The sequence below is a fragment of the Cupressus sempervirens genome, chromosome 5 (genome assembly GCF_028749045.1).
Source record: "Cupressus sempervirens isolate cs-2001-9-10 chromosome 5, ASM2874904v1, whole genome shotgun sequence".
Lineage (NCBI taxonomy): Eukaryota > Viridiplantae > Streptophyta > Pinopsida > Cupressales > Cupressaceae > Cupressus > Cupressus sempervirens.
The window spans coordinates 81231635-81245874 of NC_143122.1; the positions used below are offsets into that span (position 1 = coordinate 81231635).

The 14240-nt window shown below is 37.2% G+C and overlaps 1 protein-coding gene across 1 annotated transcript; it reads right to left on the bottom strand.

The window, feature by feature from the left end:
• Positions 1-12186: 12186 nt before the first annotated feature.
• On the bottom strand, positions 12187-13806 carry LOC149554654 (late embryogenesis abundant protein At5g17165-like). Its single transcript, XM_089833493.1, has 2 exons — positions 13569-13806; positions 12187-12727 (listed from the first exon to the last, which is right to left on the bottom strand). The coding sequence occupies exons 1-2, from the start codon at positions 13700-13702 to the stop codon at positions 12457-12459; spliced, it is 405 nt and encodes a 134-aa protein (XP_089689619.1). The 5' UTR covers positions 13703-13806; the 3' UTR covers positions 12187-12456.
• Positions 13807-14240: the final 434 nt, after the last annotated feature.

The following is a 14240-nucleotide window of genomic DNA, read 5'->3' on the forward strand; positions in this document are numbered from 1 at the left end:
CTCAAAGTGGCATAAGCGTCAGACAAGTAGTGAAGAAGATATGAGAAAAATACCAAATCTGCCTGTAGCTGGAAATGCAACTAAACTGCTTGATAATGAAGCCGAACCAAAGAACTCCAAAGCCCAAACCCCAAGGGAATGACGTCTAGAATGTTACAAGAGAGGATGAACGTCCTCAAATGCCAAGAATGGAGCTGCAACTCACACACCAATTTCTTCTCATATTCAACCTGTCTAATGAAGCCACAAATGCTTCCTTTTATTCTATTTCCAAGGGTTTGCTCAACTCATATGGGCAATGTGGGATAAAAGATGTGTAATATATAAAACATATATTAAAATACCCCTTATGTCTCCCTTGTTTACACATCCCCATAGAATAAATATTAAAGTAACACTTTAATATTTTACAATTAAATTAGATGTTACTTTAATAAAACTTCAGGCATTAAAATGTATTAGCAATCAGACTCTGAATAATGAAAGTGATAGCTCATCGAAAAGCTCTCACCGAGGAGTATCAAATCTAATCACCAAAATTGACCTGCACTGTGTCCTACTGACTTACTAAAAATAGTAAGTATGCTTGAAACCGAGTAAATCAACTTCGTTTTGGCCCAAACTGGAAATGACTAGGTCAAAACACTCCAGGATCCCATTAAACCCTTCGTTAGTCCTTGGGACCATGTAGAACAAGGCTAACGCATGCACACTTGGTCAACTGCTAAAATGGGGACATTATAGTCTGCCCCCCTTGAAATTGCTTGTCCTCAAGCAATCTCAGTCCAGCTTGCTGAATAATCTTCTCACTCTCCCATGTAGAATCTTCCTCCGGCAGGTCTTTCCATCTGACCAAATACTCCTTCACTATCTTGTTTCTAAGCTTCCTCTCTCTGGTGTCCATAATAGCCTCAGGTACTAACACAAGCTTCCCCTACTCATCCAAAGGGGGTAAATCTCCAGAAGGCACTACACTCTGACCAATGGCTTTCTTAAGCCTAGACACATGAAACACATTGTGCACTCGATTGCCCTTTGGAAGCTCAAGCTCATAGGTGACTTTGCCCACTTTGTGAATCACCCTGTAGGGACCATAAAATCTAGGTTTCAACTTTTCAACTCCGCTCTTCTTGAGCGATGACTATCTATATGGTTGTAGCCTCAAGTAAACCATATCCCCTACCTCAAAGCTATGCTCTATTCGGTGTTGATCAACATACAATTTCTATTGATTCTGGGCCTGTTGTATATTCTCTTTGAGCACTTTCAGGATGTCCTGACTATCCTGTAATAAGTTTTTGGCTTTGGGCACTCTACTGTCCCCCAAAATGAAATCCATGAAGCTAGGTGCTTCATAACCATAGAGTGCCATGAAAGGAGTCATCTTGATGGACATATGATAAGTGGTGTTATAACAATACTCTCCCATATGCAACCATCTGATCCAAGCCTTTTGTTGTGCAGTTACATAGTTCCTCAAATAACCTTCCACCCATTTATTCACAATCTCTGTTTGCCCATCTATTTGCGGATGATAACTAGTGCTAGGTGTAAGATATGTACCACACAACCTAAACAACTCTTGCCAAAAAACACTCATAAACTTACTATCTCGGTCACTGACAATGAATCTGGGTAGCCCATGTAACCTGAATATCTCTCTAAAGAAAAGATTTTCCACTTGTGTTGTTGTGTAAGTGGACGGAATAGCAAAGAAGTGAGAAAACTTTGTCAAGCGATCCACCACCACATAGACGCAATCCCTTCCCTGCACTCATGGTAAACCAGTGATGAAGTCCATCGAAATACTTTCCCATTTCCTATCAGGAATGAGCAAGGGCTGTAATAAACCTGCAAGAAATGTGTGCTCTCCCTTATTCTATTGACAAACCACACACTCCCTGACATACCTCTGAACATCATCCTTGAGCCCTTTCCATGAAAACCGCTCTCGAATCTGCCTATAGGTCTTGAAGACCCCCAAATGTCCAGCTGTGGGTGCATCATGAAATGCCTTTAGTATCGCCTCTCTCAAATGTGATGACGGAATCAAATAAACCCTGTCCTGAACTCTGATCAATCCATCTATCACCTCATAGCGATCATCCTGTATGGTACCTGAAATCAATCCAGAAGCCCAAGCATCTCTGACATACTATGCTATAATCCGATCTCTCCAATCTCCTGAAATCTCTGCCAAAGCACATAAGTGAGGTCTCCGAGATAAGGCATCAACCACCACATTTTTCTTACCTTTGACAAACTCTATGCCAAAGTCATAAGCCTGCAATTTTGTCACCCATTTTTGTTGCCGGTCATTAAGATCACGCTGGCTCATGAAGTATTTAATATTGTTGTGATCAGTCTTGATCACAAAATGTCCACCTACCAAATATGATCAAAATTTGGCCAATGCATGCATTATGGCCAACATCTCTTGGTCATAGATAGAATAACTCTTCTCAACTCCTTGGAGCTTCCTACTCTCGAATGCAATGGGATGCTTCTCCTACATCAATACTGCTCCAATCCCATCACCTGATGCATCACAATGAAGCTCCAAAGGCTTCGTGAAATCCGGTAGAGCTAGAATTGGACATGAAGACATTACTTGCTTGAAATGCTCAAAACACCTCTATGCTGCCCCTGTCCACACGAAGGCTCCTTTCTTGGTAAGATCTGTCAAGGGTGTAGCAATCTATGAGAATCCCTTAACAAACCTCCTATAAAAACCACATAAACCAAAGAATCCCTTAAGCTGTGTAAGGTTTGTGGGAGAAGGCCACTCTACAATAGCTCTAATCTTTTCGCGACCAACCCGAATGCCATCTGCACTAATGATATACCCAAGGTAAAGGAGCTCAGTCATGCCAAACTCACATTTAGATTCCTTGGCATACAATGACTCTCTCTCCAGAATAGATAACACCTCCTCTAGATGATGTAAGTGCTCCTCCTAGGTCTTACTGAAGACCAAGATGTCATCAAAGAAGATCAAGACAAATCTCCTCAGTTGCTTCCTGAATACCTGGTTCATACAACTCTAAAATGTAGCGGGTGCATTGGTTAGACCAAATGGCATAACCATGAACTCAAAGTGGCCATAGTGACATCAGAAGGTTGTTTTCTCAATGTCCTTTTCTCTCATCCTGATCTGATGGTATCCGGATCGCAAATCAATTTTGGTGAAGAAGCATGCCCCATGCAACTCATCAATCAGCTCATCAATCTGAGGAATGGGATACCTGTTTTTAACTGTTTTCTTATTCAGTGCCCTGTAATCGATGCACATGTGCATCGTCCCATCCTTCTTCTTTACCAATACTATAGTTGAAGTAAAGGGGTTCTTACTGGGCCTGATATGCCCTATCTCCAACAAATCCTTAATCGCCTTCTCTATCTCATCCTTATGTTTCTTAGGATGACGATAAGGAGTAATCATAATTGGTTTGGCTCCCTCCTCGAGATCAATAACATGTTCCATCCCTCTGTCAGGAGGAACCCCATGAGGAATATCGCTAAATACTTTAGTGTGTCTATGAAGTATCTTCTGGATATTTGGTGGATGACTCTTTTCTTGTGGCTCTAGTGAAGTTGGCATAATGTAGCACTCTGCCACCCACTCTATGTCATCATGACGAAAAAGTCTCTACATTCTCCTCAAGGACACTACTCTGCAACCTCCATCTGAAAGTCCTCTAAGTACCACAGTTCTACCCTCATGCTAGAATCTCATCTCCAATTTCGCTAGGTTGAGTGTGAACTCAACTAGTGAAGCCATCCATGTCATGTCAAGGATGACATCATAATCTCCCATGTCCACAACATAGAACTCATCCTCCAACTCGTAGCCATCTCCAAACCTGATGCGAAGATTATATATCTTTCGAGTGCATAATAATTTATCATCATTAGCCACCATTACTCTAAACCCATCATGCTCCTCTGTCTATAACCCTCTCCTGGCTACCAACTGTGCATCTATGAAGTTATTTGTAGCCCCAGTGTCAATAAGAGATATCACTTTCTGCCCCTGGATAGTATCCCTGACCTTAAATGTGATTGCCTTTTGGGCCCCTATCAAGCGTGCCAACGATCTATCATCCTTAGGAATGCTGCTCTCCTCTATAGTGTTACCCTCATATGAATCAGAGTGCTGATCCTCCCCCTCTGACTCTGACTCTTCTGCTGAAAAATACTCCATTTGATTTGCCTTAGCCTTGAGAGAACATTTATGACATAAGTCCCAAGGCTCTCTACAATGGAAGCACAACTTCTTCTTTCGAAGTTCATTCAAGGTATCATTGTCTAGTCCTTTTGATCCTTCTTTGGGTTTGCTATACTCTTTCTGAAACAATTTTTTGTCTTTGTCCTTGTGGTAGGAAGAATCTGTTGAATGGTTTTTTCCTTTGTATACCGAAGGGGCTAAATCTCGTGCCTTTTTAGTTGCTTCAGCTAAGGTGAGTGGATCATGTCCCTTCACCCAACCTCATAATGGATCAGCAAGACCATCACAAAATAACACCACCAATCTCCTAGGAGAGATATCAGTAACAAGTACAGACAAGCGCTGAAACTCAGCAATGTAAGCATCCACAAAACCTGACTGTTTTAACTGTGCTAGCTCCTTGAAATGTAACTCGGGATCCCTAGTGTCAAATCTCTCAATCAATGTTTCACTGAATTCCTCATAGGATGTAATCTAATTATGCCCCAAAGTCACCATGCCATGATGCCGCCATTCATGTGCAACGCCATCCAAGTGCATAGCCACATACTTGATAGCCTCCTCCTCAGGCATAGGATTTAGCTGCAAGTATGTATCTACCTTTTGCACCCAAGCTCGTGCAGTCATCTTCCCTGAAGCATCATAATAAGGTAAAGAAAGTTTTCCAACTTTCTTTCTTAGCTCAAAGTTTTGATTCCTCTCTCCTGCTCTAGGCATGTGTCTCATCCTCAAGTCCATATAATCTCTGAGGGAAATATCTGCCTGAAACTCTGGTCCACAAGCCTCCCAGTCCCTCCTGAATTGATCCTGTAACTCAATAATCTGTGGTTCATTTATTGGTTGAACTAGATCTCTGGGTGGGAAAGTGGGTAGAAGAGGTCTCGAGCTCGCAGTCCACATTGGGCGTGCAACATGTCTAAAGTTATTAGCCTCATTCCCATTGTTGCCGTGTCCATTATTACCATTAATGTTATTCTCAGGACCATTGTTTTTGCCTTGGCCTCCATGGTTATTGTTTCCCCCATTTTTATTGTTTCCCTCATTGTTATTGTTTCTTTTGTTGGCATCACCTGGATTAATATTGACACCCATCTGTCTAGCCATGAGCTGCAACATCATGTCCATTTGCCTATTCTGCTCCTGCTGCATACGCTGCCCCTACTCTAATGTATCCAGTAACTGTCTGAGCATTACCTCCCCCTGATCTGGACTGGCATTCCCGCCTCTGCCTAATCTTGTATTCTTGTCATCTCGATCACCCATATTGTTGTCCTGATCAAAGAATATTCCCTCTGTGTTTGTATGGCTAGATTCAATGTCCACCTACAGGGATGTACTAGACTGTTTGCTTTGCAAGTCTGAAATCCTATTTTGTCTTGCTTTGGTATCGCGAAAATTATAAGGCCCCTGTCGCATGCTCAAACATAAATGCTTAGCCTGTGTTTTTATTTATTTATTTCTGATTTTAATGTTTTGACATTTCATCAAACACTTTTCCCTCTATTCGACTGTTCCAAATTCCCTATAAGACCTCCATAGGATGGAAAGACTTATAGCTCTGATACCACTGTAATGGGCACCCCTGAATGTCCCAAAAAACTAAACTAAATTTCTGAAAGGAATTATGTCAAACAGTTTGCATTCAACCTCTTATTTCTCCATTTAATGTTTTAAACCCCTTATAACTCCAAAAATCAAACTTTTATTTGTTTGTTGTGTTTTGTGCATGGAATTGGTATCATACAACATAAACAAGAAAGAAACTACAATAATATGCAAAGTGGAAATGAACTGCTGCCAATAAAATGTTATTTTCAGAATTCATAAAACCAAATACATGGCAGATTTATCAACTCACTAATTACTTTAGCATTATTGACATAATACTCCAGCCCATGCTTTCGAACTTGCTGCTATAGTGCTGCATGAATAGTGTTGCTATAGTACTTTGTCCTTCAATCAATCCACTACCTTTGTAATATCATTCCCTCAAAGTGGCATAAGCGTCAGACAAGTAGTGAAGAAGATATGAGAAAAATACCAAATCTGCCTGTAGTTGGAAATGCAACTAAACTGCTTGATAATGAAGCCGAACCAAAGAATTCCAAAGCCCAAACCCCAAAGGAATGACATCTAGAATTTTACAAGAGAGGATGAATGTCCTCAAATGCCAAGAATGGAGCTGCAACTCACACACCAATTTCTTCTCATATTCAACCTATCTAATGAAGCCACAAATGCTTCCTTTTATTCTATTTCCAAGGGTCCGCTCAACTCATATGGGCAATGTTGGATAAAAGATGTGTAATATATAAAACATATATTAAAATACCTCTTATGTCTCCCTTGGGTACACATCCCCATAAAATAAATATCAAAGTAACACTTTAATATTTTACAATTAAATTAGACGTTACTTTAATAAAACTTCAGGCATTAAAATGTATTAGCAATCGAACTCCGAATAATGCGAGTGATAGCTCATCGGAAAGCTCTCACTGAGGAGTACCAAATCCAATCACCAAAATTGACCTACACTGTGTCCTGTCGACTTACTAAAAATAGTATGTATGCCTGAAACTGAGTAAATCAACTTCATTTTGGCCCAAACTGGAAATGACTAGGCCAAAGCACTCCAGGATCCCATTAAACCCTTCATTAGCCCTCGAAACCATGTAGAACAAGGCTAACGCACACACACTTGGTCAACTGCTAAAATGGGGACATTATAGATAACTCCCAGGAGGTTGATCAGGGTGAACAATTGATGCCTCACAAAAAGACTAGGGCCACTACTAGGATGTTGGAAGCCCAGAAAGTCAGCAAAGAGATTGAGGATATCCAGGTTGTTGTAGACCATTATGACTTACTAGAGGAGGAAGTTGCTAAGTTACTCAAGAATTAGCACTAAAGTTATTTGTTTTTTGTTGTCTTTGTTGTTTGTTTTTGATTAATTGTAAAAATAGGTTTTGAAGGGACACTAAAATCATTTACAACTTCTCAACCAAGAGATATTTAACTAAGAATAACCAAAAAGACTAATTGCCAAGAGATTGCAACAACTCGAAACAAACACCAAATAAGAGCCCTATAAAACAAGGCCAAAGTGGACTGGCAGATTGAAAAATAAAAGAATGAAATGCTAATCTACCCCAAGGGAAAGAAACCCTTAACCAAATAAATCTAGGAAAACACTAGGACTTTCCTTTGCCTCTATTATTTTGGGAGCAAAGATTCATGATAAAATAAGGAGAGGACTTCTTATGATATTTTCTAGTAACAAGGATCCACCCCTTCTTAGCTAAAGAAATTGTCACTTAAGAATCTAGACTAAGAAAATGTGTCACAACAAATCCCACCATAGTATAGTTAGAGCCAATAACAACAAGACCAACTAGAGGGCCTGTAGGAGTAGATCAAGCTCTGGTAAGGACCTCAACATGAACAATCTCTTCATGTGTAGGTGGACTTACAAAAACATCTAAATTAGCCACCTCACTACTCATAGTAACACAATGAACAACAATTGATGTAAGCCCAAGCATGTGAGCAGAAAAACAATAGGAGAGGAAGGATCAACAATGGGGGAAGTGGAAGTAAGCTTCTTAGAAATAGTGTAGTGTTTAGAAGAATCCCCTTCCACCACAAAGATGCCTTATTAGTCTCAAGCCTTTGAAGACTGTAAAGAGCTGCTAAATACCCAATATTTTAGCATTTTCTACACCTGAAGGAAATTCCTTCATATTCTAGAGTCTGAATTCATCTTCTCCCATGAGGAAGCCCAACTTTAAATTTTTCAAGTAGACCTTCAGTAATGTCCACCTCAACAATGATTCTTACATAGGTTGAGTGCAAAATATTTATGATTCTTCATCAACCATCACGAAAACACCAATAAGATCTCCTACCATTTCCAAGATGGGATCAAACCAATGATGAAGAGGAAGGTAAGGGAGACAAAGCCAAATTAGAAACATAGAGTGTTTTAGTAGCAGAGGAGAAGTTAGGATGCCAGGTTTCACCATTAACAGGGGCTGCTGATTCGACTAGGCGAAAGAAGGACCACATAGGATCAACTTTAGATCCTCAATATTATCAAACTTAGTAATGAAAAACCCCTTAGCCACAAGGAAAAGGTGGACAATATATGATAAAATTGGTTCCCACTCACTGGAAATCCATGCACACAAGTTTGAGAGACTCATCCAAAGACCTTGGAACTGACAAACCACAACATGATCTGAAATATTTTCAATCTCTACCTCAATATCTTGCACTACCTCCTCTAAATTAAGCCCAAAGGGGTTACACACAGGAACATGAACCTTCCCCTTTGAAGGAGTCGAGGACCTTGCTGCAACCCTAGCAATGTAAGACAATGAACCTCTAGAAGCCCTAACATCACATCCCTTTCTAGAAGTACCAATTGCCTTAGGCACAACAATGGACAAACCCTTCCCATCCTCCTGAAGCAAAAGCTTAACTGCTAAAGAAGGGAATACAAAAGGTTCTCAGACAATCCCCAACCCATCTATAGTAACGACAACCGAAGCACCTGCGGATGATGGAGAAGAACCTCCCACTTCTTAGTTGTTTGTTAGTTGTGTTAGTATTTTTCTATCCTTTTGGTTTTGGGGTAGCTTTTTGTTCTATTGTGCCAACATTTTATCTTTTTTATAGGTTTTATGTCTTTTGGACTATAAATGTTTATTTATCTCAATCTTTGATATGTATATGGGATTCAAGTCCCTAAAACTTATTTTTCAATTAATAAAAAATAATAAGAGTAAAAAGGATGTTGAAGACCAAAAGGCTCTCTTCTAGTTTCTCATAGAAGATTGGGACACAATGATGTTGACCAACAAATCGAAGGGAAAAAGAACTTAGGGTGGACCCTCTCTATTGGTTCCACTTTTTGGCTTGCTACAACCTCTATGGTCTTGTTCTAGTTTCTATGCTTTTACTTAGTTTCATCTAGACTTATACTTTGAATTTTGGTTAAAGTGACCTTAAGTGGTCTTGGTCTAGAACTATTAATTTTAATATTTACTATGCTGAACATTGATAGTATTTTGATAACTATATCCTACTTTACAAATCTAGATATTATGCTCTAATCTAGTGGTAGCTTAGTTATTCATATGTTAAAAGGTTTATGTATGTTCCTTTATATGTTTTTGATAAGAGATGTTAGGGTGGTTGGTTATATTTTCTTGTTGGTTAAATTATTGATTATGCTCTTTTATTGATGATGTTGTTGTGCAATCAATTTTCATATGTTGTTGTTGGTTCTCTCTTGTTAGTTTCCAAATAGATTAGTTATAAAGACACAACCCTAATTTTACTGTATTATTTTACCAAAAAAAACTATCATGTCATTTCTTTAAATGCAAAATACTTATATAACAATAAGATTCACGTTTCATAATACAAATATAATTTTCTGATAAAAAATAAAATAAAATAGAAATATTATACTTTAATTTTGAATATAAAAAAAGAAAAAATATAGAAATCATGTATTCTTTAACCACAAAATTAAATATATTTATCATTTACTCTTACTTCTATGTTTAAGAGTTAATATGATTTCAAAATATATTGACCCTAAAATAGAGAGCAAAATCCTTCATACTCACTTTTGGAGATAGGTTTAATAGTTACGAGTAACGAGGCAACAACAAAATTTTATGAGGATTTTATATTTTGTGTTATTGAATAATGGCTGAAATTCAAAGGCATACTAGTGAGGACACAGCATATTATTTTGGTTAATGAATATGTAATTGATGTGGATATTGAGATATTAAAATGAGACAATTTTTCTGAAGGTCCCAGATTAGGTGTAGAGTTGCATCTGAAATGGACACTTCAGATGTAATTTCTTGCATCCCAATATAATTTATATTTATTGCTGATTGTGATATTATGACTCTTTTTTAAGATATTTGATAAAAGTGGAGTATAAAGACATGTCCTTACCCACAATATTGGAATCTTATTTGAAGTATGTACGTGTACGACATGAAAAAGAATCACTTCCATACTTTAATATTTTTTTATTGAATGGAAAGGAATTGTAGAAATTATAAATGATTTTATTATTTAATATTTACTTTTATTTCTTGTAATACTGTTTTGTTGCTTTTATTTATTTATTTAGGCAGGGGGCAGGGGTTTCATGAGAGAGGTCTGGACTCTATTTTGTGGAGCGTCTACTCCTATAAAATAGGAGTTCGACAGGTGCAAATGAAGTGGGGTTGGAAATAGCCACATAATCCCACCAAAGATTAAATTTTTAATTTTAAAATTTATAACACCACAAACTTCCTTGAATTTAGGAGTTGATTTTTTAAAACTATTCACATATAAAATTCATGGAACCACTTCCTCTAATGGAAGAGCTTATAGTTGTAATAAATTCATTTTAAATTTAAGTATTTTAAAATAAAAGCTCGTTATTAGTTATTAAATTTAATCTTATTATAATTATAATTATAATTATCCAATATAATTACACTCATTGTAAATATTTTAAATTTTAATTATAATACTATTGGTTCTCTTTAACCATTCTAAAACTAAATATATTATTGATTCAATTTTTTACTTGTTTTAGATTACAATTAAAAACAATAATGTTATGTCTTTTGGTTTAGCATTTACACACGATTTCTTTTACTATATTTATTTGGTGTTTATCTACTAACCATTTTAATTTTTAGTTAGTTTTTAAAAAATACTGTATTACTTTGGAGGTAAAGTAGATGTTTTTTTAAAGTCAATGTATAAGAGTTGATGTTAATCTTCAACAGTGGTAAAAGATGACAGTTTTGTTATTATCAAGATATCTATTGTTTGAGTCAAATCCAATTAACTTGCCACCCCACTTTCAAAACCTTCAACAAGTATTGTGCCTTATGAAACATTCTATCGAAAATTAATTATGAGATATCAACTTACAAAAAATTTTAACACAAGTTTTCCAAAAGCTCTAACAATATCATGGATTATGAAACGTTGATGTTTAATTGTCATAGTGTAGTTTTTCTTACCATTTTTCTATAATTCTGGGAACCATGGTAGATTAAAAACATCCCTAATTGCTATAAAGCAAGATGTGTGTTGAATACTCATATGTTTTAAATCCGAGTCAAACATCTAATTTTTAGAATTTATTTTATATAACAAAGAACTCAACAAAAACAATGCAATATAGTAAAACAAGACACTACACATATTTACGTCTTACAGGCCCAAATTTGAGATGATTTAAAGCCAAATTATTCTGACTCCTCTTGTTTTACCCAAGTACAAAGATTCGCTGCTGCAAACTTCTCACACAAATCTCTATCACTGAACTATTAAAGAGAAATTCATCATTGTACGGTCTATAAAAGATTTCTCCTTAATTTTATCATTCTCTAATTTTTGTATTAGAGAACAGTTGTATTTTTGCATTAAGAATTTTATAATATTCTAAATTTTCAATCTAAAGTTATTTTAAAAAAGTAGATCCTATCTTTGTTTTCTATTAACTCTGTTAATAATGCGTATCAGAAATACTAATACTCCTGTTAAATAGATTTAGAACATTTTTTTTCAGATGAGAAAATTTTGTATAGAGTCATGTGCATAGTGGAACAACGTAAGTTATTCTATGCACGTCATTCAGAGATTGGTTAATAAAAAGGGATACGCTGCAATGATACAAACTCTATAAAGGTAATTCTTCAGACGGAAGAAAAATAACTATTATTAGGCGACTAAGAATGGAGAGTCATGTCCAGTCCAATGTCAAGTCCTCATAGAAATTGCATATGGTCTGATTATTTAACATGTTAAACCCAAACAGAATTACTATTAAAATGTCCATTAAACTGTAATTTGCAGTCAGGAAATATCCACTGACAAAAGAAAGGTGAAACTATATGCAAGCAAATCTGAAGAGAATTACATATAGAAACCATTATACTTAATAATACCAATAACAATACATAAAGGTTGAGGAGGAAGCCTCTACACACCACATCCTCAAGTAATTCTACTACTGAGACAAAGATATATACTCTACCCACTAAATCCTTCAACAATAGTATTATCACTGATATATAATAGAATACTAAACTATGATATGAGTTTGTCCATGAGCCACACCAGGCTTTATGCTTATTCTTAAACAAGTATAATGTCCAATATTTACATAAACCCATGATGAGTTACACTCATCAGTTGTAGGGCTGTTTTTCAAGGCCTTCCAAGGGACGGAACCAGACTTGTTGCTCAAGAACTGATTCTTCACTGGTCTTGTCGTCCTGAGAGTGGTTAAGCTTGCCACCTGTCCAGCTGTGTTCCTCTGCAGGACCAAAGACACCAGTCTTGGGGTGTGGCACCCAGCTCTTCTGAGTCTCTGCCTGGATTATTACATCATCTGGTACCTTCTCCAGAAGAACACCACCCTCTTCATTCTTCTCGTACACATATGAATGCACACCTTTCCTGAAAAAATAATTGTACTAAATCCTTCAATATACGTTAAAATTCAATGAATACTATGTTGTAACTGTTGATCCCTATTCGACCAACATATCATCACTCTAGGTGTGACTGATTCCAAACACCCTCTTAAACCAAGTTACAGCTACTTCAAACTTTGTCTAGCCACTTCTTATGAATCAGTTAGGACTCAAATTAAGGAGGACCCTCCAAATTATTTGACCCTTCTTTAACTAGCACATTATCAATCCAAATGTAACTTATTTGTAGCAAATTCATATAAACTAATTAAGAACATCTTGAATTCAAATTCTACTTTTCCAAATAATTTGTTTTTAAAAGATAGTTAGGACTTCGTTGGACCTCAACGAAGTGTGGATCATAGGGATCATTGAAGCCTTGGAAGTGAGAACTTTGGGAGGGACAATTCGCACTTCTTGCAATAGGAGGGGTCAAACTAGGACAGCATCCATCAGATGGAGGTTGAATGATACAAGTTCAAAGCGTGAAAGTAAGAAGAGATTAGCAGATTAAGATTACAAAAGAAGAAAACCTTAAAAAACCTAGTGACCTGAAGGACTTGTGCTATGACCCACAGAGCAATGGAGTTTCCCACATGAACATATCTAGAGGAATGCAAAAGTTAGTTGTCAAATAAAGCTGTCGCAAAAACCCTGCATCTGCAGCATATTCAACAAGAAGTTAAGGTCATTGGGTGTGTGCCTCTCATTATATAATTCATACTGACAACATATATGCAAATATAAAGATCTCGAGAGACCCAAGTTTGGATCCATGAAATATCCAGAAACAAAAGAGAATTGGGGATTTTTCTAAACAATACCTAAATGTTCCCTGAATGAGAGGGTTTTGGAAAATGTGGGTGTCTGAAGGGTCTCTAAGGTTACCCCAGATAATCTTGTTCAATCCTCTTTTGACTCCACTGAAGGAACCTCGCATCTGCAACTTTGCTGCCATGCAATAACTGAATTTTCCCACTCCTTTATCTTAAAATCCAACTCCCGAATTCTCCTCGTATTGTGGGCAATGATCTAATAAAAGGTCTATTAAATAGGGTTTTCTGACGCAGGACAATCCTCCCAAGTGGAAGCAGAAGCAGAAGCTGCTTCCATTGACCCCACAAAGAGGGGTCCTTCCTCGAAGCTTTCCAACACCCAAAAGAAAGAATTCATGTCCTTCTCATGACTCATGACAGCGTCTGCCCTGGCCCCTCCCAAGACTTGCTAAGCAAGCATTTTGCTCTTCATTTTCGGCAACGGCTACCCAGCCAGTTATTTCGACTGGCTCGGTATGCCATGCCACCCATGCCCCCCATGCGCATCAGGAGAAATTATAGTACATTTGTCAGAATACTGTTTTCTCAAATTTGATCAGTGTACGGATGCGTCAGTGTACATTTGTCTGACCGCGAACTTTTCCAAATAGTAACACTAACTATTTTATTGGTCGTCTCCACAGGCATGCCGTCTTCACACATATTTGTATATATTTAATA

Excerpts from the sequence above, each read along its gene's own strand:
- LOC149554654 (XM_089833493.1), bottom strand. The coding sequence starts at position 13,702 with ATGGCAGCAAAGTTGCAGATGCGAGGTTCCTTCAGTGGAGTCAAAAGA. Across the intron at positions 12,728-13,568 it reads CTCATTCAGGGAACATTTAG|GAAAGGTGTGCATTCATATG; the intron begins GTATTGTTTAGA and ends TTATTTTTTCAG.